The sequence below is a fragment of the Hyla sarda genome, chromosome 2, assembly GCF_029499605.1.
Source record: "Hyla sarda isolate aHylSar1 chromosome 2, aHylSar1.hap1, whole genome shotgun sequence".
NCBI lineage: Eukaryota > Metazoa > Chordata > Amphibia > Anura > Hylidae > Hyla > Hyla sarda.
The window spans coordinates 306565373-306575529 of NC_079190.1; the positions used below are offsets into that span (position 1 = coordinate 306565373).

The 10157-nt window shown below is 48.3% G+C and overlaps 1 protein-coding gene across 2 annotated transcripts in view; it reads right to left on the reverse strand.

Annotated features, from left to right (window-relative positions):
* The window catches only part of LOC130356316 (mitogen-activated protein kinase 14), a 174012-nt gene extending 164814 nt beyond the window's left edge, over positions 1–9198 (reverse strand). For both annotated transcript variants that reach the window (XM_056557639.1, XM_056557638.1), the window contains exon 1: positions 8958–9198. In XM_056557639.1, the coding sequence (XP_056413614.1) occupies positions 8958–9076 (119 nt within the window). In that variant the 5' untranslated portion in view covers positions 9077–9198. The remainder of the gene's footprint in view (positions 1–8957) is intronic.
* Between the last annotated feature and the right edge of the window lie 959 nt (positions 9199–10157).

Genomic DNA, 10157 nt, shown 5'->3' on the forward strand with positions numbered 1-10157 from the left:
AACTCCCAGTATGCCGAGACAGCTGTATGGGCATGCTGGGATTTGCAGTTTTGCAACATCTGGAGGGCTACAGTTTAGAGACTAGAGATGAGCGAACTTACAGTAAATTCGATTTGTCACGAACTTCTCGGCTCGGCAGTTGATTACTTTTCCTGCATGAATTAGTTCAGCTTTCAGGTGCTCCCATGAGCTGGAAAAGGTGGATACAGTCCTAGGAGACTCTTTCCTAGGACTGTATCCACCTTTTCCAGCCCACCGGAGAGCGTAACTAATTTATGCAGGATAAGTCATCAACTGCCGAGCTGAGAAGTTCGTGACGAATCGAACTTACTGTAAGTTCGCTCATCTCTATTAGAGACCACTGCACAGTCATCGCCAAACTGTGGCCCTCCAGATGTTGCAAAACTACAAATCCCAGCATGCCCTAACAGCAAACAGCTACCTGGGCATGCTGGGAGTTGTTGTTTTGCAACATCTGGGGGGCTACAGTTTGGAGACCACTATATAGTGGTCTCAAACTGTAGCCCTCCATATGTTGCTAGGCAACTCACCAGAATCCATAGGATCTAGGTAGCCGCATCGCCGTCCTCTTCTGCCGCCGATCGTCACCTGCTGCTGCCGCCAATGGGTAAGTGGACTTCGGCACCGGTCTCCTTCGGTTTCCCCGTTCTGCCCCGTCTATTGTGGGTGGGCAGAACGGGGAAACCGAAGGTTGAGCCCCCCCCCCCCGCGCCCCCGATCTGCTATTGGTTGTCACTTCTAGACGACCAATAGCAGGAATAGGAGGGGTGGCTCCCCTGCCACCTCACTCTTATCCCTTCAGGAGGATCGTGAGTGTCTTGGACAACCCCGATCCCCCTTATTTTCCGGGCCACCGGAGACCCGTATAACCCGGAATCGCTGCAAATCGCCGGTGTGAATTCACTGGCACTTTGCGGCAATGGGGGTGAATTCACCAGCAGTTACCAACATGGAGGGGGGGCAATGAATTTTTCTTCAATTTTTGGTTTCGCTGTCGATTTTTTGGTAAAGTGATTGATGTCATTACAAAGTACAATTGGTGGCGCAAAAAACAAGCCATCATATGGGTCTGTAGGTGTAAAATTGAAAGGGTTATAATTTTTAACCCCTTAAGGACCCGGGGTTTTTCCGTTTTTGCATTTTCGTTTTTTTACCTTTAAAAAATCATAACTCAATTTTTCACCTAAAAATCCATATGATTGCTTATTTTTGCGCCACCAATTCTACTTTGTAATGATGTCAGTCATTTTACCCAAAAATCTACGGCGAAACTGAAAAAAAAAAAAATAATTGAGAGACAAAATTGAAAAAAAAAAAACGCCATTTTGTAATTTTGGGGGCTTCCGTTTCTACACCGTACATTTTTCGGTAAAAATGACACCTGATATGTATTCTGTAGGTCCATACGGTTAAAATGATACCCTACTTATATAGTTTTGATTTTGTTGTACTTCTGGAAAAAAATCAAAACTACATGCAGGAAAATTTATACGTTTAAAATTGTCATCTTCTGACCCCTATAACTTTTTTAGTTTTCCGCCTATGGGGCGGTATGAGGGATCAAAGTTTTTAGCGGCATCATTTTTGCATTGATATGTCTTTTTGATCGCTTTTTATAAAAAATTTTCATGATATAAAAAGTGACCAAAAATGCACTACTTTGGACTTTGGAAATTCTTTGCGCGTACGCCATTGACAGTGCGGTTTAACTATATATTTTTATAATTCGGACATTTATGCACGCGGCGATATGTTTATTTTTATTTACAGTTTTTTTTTTTATGGGAAAAGGGGGGTGATTCAAACTTTTAATAGAGAAGGGGTTAAATGATCTTTATTCACTTTTTTTCCCACTGTTATAGCTCCCATAGGGACCTATAACACTGCACACACTGATCTTTTACATCGTTCAATGGTTTCTCATAAGAAACCAGTAATCGATGATTCTGCCGCTTGACTGCTCATGGCTGGATCTCAGGCACTGAGCAGTCATTCGGCGATCGGACAGCGAGGAGGCAGGTGGGGACCCTCCAGCTGTCTTGGGATGCCGCGATTTCGCAGCGGCTATCCCGAACAGCTCCCTGAGCTAACCGGCATGGTTTCACTTTCATTTTAGACGCGGCATTCAACTTTGAACGCTGTGTCTAAAAGGTTAATAGTGCACGGCACCGCGATCAATGCCGCGCGCTATTAGCCACGGGCCCGACCCGCTATCCCCTTGTAGGTAGTATAGATAGTTGCAGACAGACAACAGGAACCCCTTGTAGTCAACAGGAACCCCAGCTGTAGACAGCAGTGCCCCCTCCCCCTTTGTAGACAGCAGTGCCCCCTCCCCCTTTGTAGACAGCAGTGCCCCCTCCCCCTTTGTAGACAGCAGTGCCCCCTCCCCCTTTGTAGACAGCAGTGCCCCCTCCCCCTTTGTAGACAGCAGTGCCCCCTCCCCCTTTGTAGACAGCAGTGCCCCCTCCCCCTTTGTAGACAGCAGTGCCCCCTCCCCCTTTGTAGACAGCAGTGCCCCCTCCCCCTTTGTAGACAGCAGTGCCCCCCCCCCCTTTGTAGACAGCAGTGCCCCCCCCCCCCCTTTGTAGACAGCAGTGCCCCCCCCCTTTGTAGACAGCAGTGCCCCCCCCCTTAGTAGACAGCAGTGCCCCCCCCCCCTTTGTAGACAGCAGTGCCCCCCCCCTTTGTAGACAGCAGTGCCCCCCCCCTTTGTAGACAGCAGTGCCCCCCCCCTTTGTAGACAGCAGTGCCCCCCCTTTGTAGACAGCAGTGCCCCCCCTTTGTAGACAGCAGTGCCCCCCCCTTTGTAGACAGCAGTGCCCCCCCCCTTTGTAGACAGCAGTGCCCCCCCCCTTTGTAGACAGCAGTGCCCCCCCCCCCTTTGTAGACAGCAGTGCCCCCCCCCCTTTGTAGACAGCAGTGCCCCCCCCCTTTGTAGACAGCAGTGCCCCCCCCCCTTTGTAGACAGCAGTGCCCCCCCCCCCCTTTGTAGACAGCAGTGCCCCCCCCCCCCCTTTGTAGACAGCAGTGCCCCCCCCCCCCCTTTGTAGACAGCAGTGCCCCCCCCCCCCTTTGTAGACAGCAGTGCCCCCCCCCCTTTGTAGACAGCAGTGCCCCCCCCCCTTTGTAGACAGCAGTGCCCCCCCCCCTTTGTAGACAGCAGGTATCGGATTTGGTATCGGGGACTTTAGACGAGTCCCCGATACCATGCAGATACCTGGTATCGGCCCCTTTTATCGGGACATCCCTATCAGTTACAATATGAAAGTGAAAAGACAAAGGAAGTAGGGATGTAAGAAAAAATCGATTCTCGCGATAATCGCGATTTTTCATTTGCCGATACAGAATCGATTCAAAATATTTTTGAATCGATTCTTTTAGGGATGTGGAATTTTTAATAAAACGCACTTTATCTTACCTGCCAACGAGCCCGCGGAGCTCCGGTACAGGTGTTCGGTCCCCGGGCTGTATTCTTCTTACTTCCTGTTAGTCCGGCACGTCACATGGAGCTTCAGCCTATCACCAGCCGCAGCGATGTCCCGCCTCCGCTGGTGATAGGCTGAAGCTCCATGTGACGTGCCGGACTAACAGGAAGTAAGAAGAATACAGCCCGGGGACCGAACACCTGTACCGGACTGTACCGGAGCTCCGCGGGCTCGTTGGCAGGTAAGATAAAGTGCGTTTTATTTTATTTTGCAGCCCGGACGGGATAACATGAGAAAAGTGAGCACCGGAGTACTAGATCGCCGCTGTCAAAGCTGACAGCGGCGTCTATTGGGATCTATGAATGCTCCCAGGTGGGCGATATATCGCGATGTATCGTCACCTAGACGGTATCGCGATATATCGCGATATATATCGAATCGCCACACTGGTATAGCGATTCGAATCGAATCGCCAAATTCTTGGCGATTCACACCCCTAAAAGGAAGTGAGGTCAGATCACATAACCTTAAACGTGGGTAGTTAAAAGAACAGACATGAACAGAAAGAACAGATTAAGGAACACTCATACATGCGTATTTTTGCTACAGATCTTCTGTAGCAAAATCTACTACAATAAATCTGCAGCAAAATTATGCAGGTGTGAACATAGCCTTAGGGTCTATTCACATGTACAGTATCCTGTACATATTTGATGAGCAGGCCTTTATGCTGAAGATTTCAATGTATGGCTTTTTTCACACTGTAGTTCGGACACGGCAGTGTGAGGTCCGTCGGGGGAGCCAGGGAGAAACAAAATATTTTTCTCCCACTTCTCCTGTCAAAAAACAACGGCGCCCGATGGACCCCATAATAGTAAATGGGAGCCGTCGAGGCCCGTTGTGCCTCATCACATGAGAGAAAAAAAAAAAAAAAAAAAACTAACAGCTATTAACAGTGTGAAAGGGGCCTAAAATAAATAACTTAACCCCTTAAGGACGCAGACCATTTTGGCCTTAAAGGGGTACTCCGCCCCTAGACATCTTATCCCCTATCCAAAGGATAGGGGATAAGATGTCAGATCGCCGCAGTCCCGCTGCTGGGGAGCCCCGGGATCCCCGCTGCGGCACTGCGCTATCATTACAGCACAGAGCGAGTTCGCTCTGTGCGTAATGACGGGCGATACAGGGAACGGAGCCGCGTGACGTCATGGCTCCCCCGCTCGTGACATCACAGCCCGTCCCCTTAATGCAAGTCTATGGCAGGGGGCGTGACAACCGCCAAGCCCCCTCCCATAGACTTGTATTGAAAGGGGCGGGCCGTGACGTAACGATGCTCCAGCCCCTGTATTGCCCGTCATTACGTGCAGCGCTCTGTGCTGTAATGATAGCGCAGTGCTGCAGCGGGGATCCCAAGGCTCCCCAGCAGCGGGACTGCGGCGATCTGACATCTTATCCCCTATCCTTTGGATAGGGGATAAGATGTCTAGGGGCGGAGTACCCCTTTAAGGACATAGAAAATTGTATTTTTACGTTTTAATTTTTTCCTCCTCGCCTTCAAAAAAAATCATAACTCTTATATTTTCATCCACAGACTAGTATGAGGGCTTGTTTTTTGCGGAACCAGTTGTCCGTTGTAATGCCATCACTCACTTTACCATAAAATGTATGGCGCAACCAAAAAAATACTATTTGTGTGGGGAAATTTAAAAGAAAACCGCAATTTTGCTAATTTTGGAAGGTTTTGTTTTCACGCTGTACAATTTATGGTAAAAGTGACTTTAAGTGTTATTTATTCTTTGGGTCAATACGATTAAAATGATACCCGTGATAACATACTTTTCTATTACTGTTGCACTTAAAAAAAATTCACAAACTTTTTAACCAAATTAGTACGTTTAAAGGGGTACTCCGCCCCTAGACATCTTATCCCCTATCCAAAGGATAGGGGATAAGATGTCAGATCGCCGCGGTCCTGCTGCTGGGGAGCCCTGGGATTCCCACTGCGGCACTGCGCTATCATTACAGCACAGAGTGAGTTCGCTCTGCACGTAATGACAGGCAATACAGAGGACCGAGCATCGTTACGTCACGGCTCCGCCCATCGTGACGTTACGGCCTGCCCCTTTCAATACAAGTCTATGGGAGGGGGCGTGGCGGTCGTCTCGCCCCCTGCCATAGACTTGCATTAAGGGGACGGGCCGTGATGTCACGAGGGGCGGAGCCATGACGTCATGCTGCTCCGTTCCCTGTATCGCCCGTCATTACGCACAGAGCGAACTCGCTCCGTGCTGTAATGATAGCGCAGTGCCGCAGCGGGGATCCCCAGCAGCGGGACCGTGGCAATCTGACATCTTATCTCCTATCCTTTGGATAGGGGATAAGATGTCTAGGGGCGGAGTACCCCTTTAAGATCCCCCTATTTTGAAGGCCTATAACTTTTTCATTTTTCTGTATAAGCGGCGGTATGAGGGCTCATTTTTTGCGCCGTGATCTGTATTTTTTATTGATACCATATTTGCTTATATAAAACTTTTAATACATTTTTTATAAAAAAAATTTTGAATAAAATGTTATAAAAAAAGCATCTATTTAGGACTTTTTTTTTACGTTCACGCCGTTCCCCGTACGGTATCATTAACATTTTATTTTTATAGTTCAGATATTTACGCACGCGGCGATACCAAATATGTATATAAAAAAAAAAATGTTAACACTTTTTGGGGGTGAAATAGGGAAAATGGGGCAATTTACGTTTTTATTGGGGGGAGGGGGTTTTTCACATTTTTTTACTTTTTTTTATTTATTTTTTTACACTTTAATAGTCCCCATAGGGGACTATTTAAAGCAATCACTCGATTGCTAATGCTGTTCAGTGCTATGTATAGGACATAGCACTGATAAGGGTTATCGGTCATCTTCTGCTCTGGTCTGCGGGAAGGCAGATCAGAGTTAGAGATGAGCGAATTTACAGTAAATTCGATTCGTCACAGGCTCGGCAGTTGATGACTTATCCTGCATAAATTAGTTCAGCTTTCAGGTGCTCCGGTGGGCTGGAAAAGGTGGATACAGTCCCCTAGGACTGTATCCACCTTTTCCAGCCCACGGGAACGCCTGAAAGCTGAACTAATTTGTGCCCGATAAGTCATCAACTGCCGAGCCGAGAAGTTCGTGACGAATCGAATTTACTGTAAATTCGCTCATCTCTAATCAGAGTAGAAGACTCCCGGAAGGCAGCGGAGGCAGGTGAGGGGACCTCCGGCTGCCGTGCAGGATGATCGGATCGCCGCGGCAGCGCTGCGGGCGATCCAATCATCCATTTAAGTGACCACGATGCTGCAGATGCCGTGATCTGTATTGATCACGGCATCTGAGGGGTTATTGGAGGACATCCGCGGGATCGCGGATGTCCGCCATTAACGGCGGGTCCCTGGCTGTGACCTGCCGCGCATGATCTAGGCATCACTCCGATGCCCGCGGTTATGCTTAGGATGTAAATGTACGTCCTGGTGCATTAAGTACCGCATCACCAGGATGTACATTTACGTCCTTCGTCGTTAAGGGGTTAATACAGCTTCAAATCCTGTGCATCAAAGACGCACAGGATACTGTACGTGGGAATACACCCTAAGGGTAGTGTCAAACAAAACGGATCCGCCGATGATGGATCCTACAGTGTGCCTCCAGCTGTGCCTGCTCGTAGCGGCAATCCCAGAAGAGACAGAGGGCCAGATTTATCAAACTGTGCGAGAAAAAAAATTGAGGGATTTTCCCAAAGCAACCAATCACAGCTCAGGTTTCACTTTGATGTGATTGGTCATTATTGGTTGCTGTGAGAAAATCCCTCTATTCTTTGTCTCACAGTTTGAGGAGTCTAGGCCACAGTGTTCTGCAAGTCGCTGTGCGCATGCGCAATGTAATCGCACACAATGGGGGAGATTTATCAAAGGATTTAGACTGTTTTTTCTTGTCTAAATTTGTCGCACAGAAAGTCGCAGTCTAAATATGTGCGACTTTTCTGCGACTTTTGCTATAGAGGGTTTTTAGAACATGATGCATGCAAGTCTATTTTATACGGAAATGCATTGAAAAATGCATTGGTGCTGAATTTATCAAAAGCGACTTTTCAGCGACAAGTCGCATAGGCTGAAAGTACGCCGAAATGTCAGACCATGTTGGAGCAGGTTTAAATATAGACTAAAGCATAGATCATGCAGTCTGTGCACAGAATTTATCAAGAGCCGTGCGCCATTTGATAAATTAGGCGCACAATAGACCCGCCTAACGCTCTGTAGTTTGGTCTATATTGATGCGGGACAGACAACTTTGATAAATCTCCCCCATTGCGTCTGCTCTTGGCTTACCTCAGAGAACAGGGGAGCAGCTGCAATGTGTACAAGTACGCTGCGACTTGCAGATCGCTGTTTCTGCACACTGAAGGGTCCTTCATCTGCAGATCCGCTGCGTAAAATACACTGCAGATCCGTTCCGTGTGCCCCTACCCTTAGGGTGAATTCACACAAACCGTACCCTGTGCATATTTCATGCGCAGATTTTTTTTACCTGCAGATTTGATGCTGTGTTCAGTCATTTAGTTTACTTTGAAATCTGCAGGTTTACAATCTGTGCATGAAATATGCACTGGATGCTGTACGTGTGAATTCACACTCAAAATGATTCTAACAGATTTTCCAACAGTTAATTTAAAATAACGGCCCACTGGCATCCATTTAGAATTAGGTCCATTAGATGACAATAATCCAACAGAACAGATATTCCCAGTGCTGAAGTAAACATAGCCTGAGATTTGTGGAGGCAATTTGTGTCACAACATGCAACAAGTACAAAGAAAGGTAGACTTGACAGCATCAAAACAGAAACAAGTTCTGACTTCTTTATTGGCATTTCAAAATTCACGCCGTTTGGGCCCCAAGTGGCCTTCTGTCAGACATGCAACCCTGGAGCGCATTTCCTATATTGCACAATAGTGTCAGCTTCAATCGGCTTGTATGGCATCACTTTAGTGCAGTGTTTCCCAACCAGGGTGCCTCCAGGTGCTGCAAAACTACAACTCCCAGCATGCCCGGACAGCCTTTGGCCGTCCGGGCATGCTGGGAGTTGTAGTTTTGCAACATCTGGAGGCACCCTGGTTGGGAATCACTGCTTTAGTGTCAGACTGGATGACCCCCATGTAGAACTACACCCTGCCTGATGTGAGGGGTCAGACGTGGTGAATGAGAGGCTTCCGGGTCTCTTTCCGCCATGCAGCGCCCGGTTTGACAATTGGCTAAATCAATCCCGCTAAGGAATTCGCTCGCCGTGCATTGCGGAACAATATAAAGTTTCCTCCTAATCCCGGGCACGGCAGGACGCTAGGCCTCAGCACACGGTAAGGAAGTGGCCAAACAAACCTGAGGCGCTCGGCTGAGGCCCGGCCGCCGGACATCACCTGGCCTCCGGGCCCCTGCAGCACCCTGGATCCCCAAACCCACGAGCTACGGGAAACTCACTTACCAGACCGAGCCGTACGCCCCGGAGCCCACAGGACTCAGGTTCTGATACCTCTCAGGCACCTCCCACAGGGTTTTGTTCAACTCCTGTCGGTAGAATCCGGAAGGAGAATTAGAGGACATTGCTGCTGCACCCCACACTACCCCGCCACAGAGTCCACCCCACTCCAGATAAACTCCACACTCCGTAGCCCCCGGTTGCCAGACCAGAGTGCCGCAAGTCCCGCGAGATTCGCCGTGGGTTGCGCAACCTCCAGGTCGTTGTGCGCATGCGCAGTGACAGCTCCGAAGAGTGGTCAGGTGATGTAAAGTTTCCTGAGAGTCCGTAGTAAAGCGTGAGCGCATGCGCAGTGTACTATGGATTCCGCAGTTACCGTGAGGGCTAGCGTAGTCAGCGAGTCCATAGTAAACTGTGAGTTCTTGCACAGTTTACAACGGACTTCGGGAGCCTAGGTAGCGCAGTGGAGTAAGCTGTGAGGGAGGGAGGCAATTGTAGTTAGCGTAGTGTAGCCTAGGGTTAAATAGTTTAACATCAGTGTAGCTAGCAGAGCAACAAGCATTTCTTTCATTGTAGTATCAGTGAGAGTCTGATTAGACACAGCTAAAGCACCCAGGGCATCACATGTAGTATTAGGGTATGTTCACACTGGTTAAGGTGTGAGCGGAATGGTCACTTAAAAAATCCGCTCAAAACGCCGTTTTTTTTCCGCGTGGAATGCATGCTGAATGCGGGAATGAAAGAGGATAGGACATAGTAAAATGAGGGAATTCTGCGCGGAAGCGTGGCAGACTGCCAAAAATGTTTACATTCACTTCGATGGGGTTAGGACGCAATTTCCGCATGAAGAAAGAACATGTTCATTCTTCATGCAGAACGGAATTCTGTGACAGAATTCCGCTAGCAGAATTTCCTCAGTGTAAACTGAGGAGAGGAAAGTGAACTAAATACTATGGGGGTATGGCACTGCTGAATGAATTGGAGAGGAATAAGCGAGCAGAATTACTTGTGGAAATTCCTCTCCAATTCCTCGGTGTGAACATACCCTTAGAAGGAGAGGAGCTGAGTCCCATTTAAATACCTCAGAGTCCTGGTCCTTAGATGACAGTCTGGGCTTCTGCTTTGCTGGGCTGCATGAAGGGGTTAACCCAGGGGATCTTTGTGAGGCACTAAGGGGGAGATGTATCAATGTTGTTTTTGGTAGAC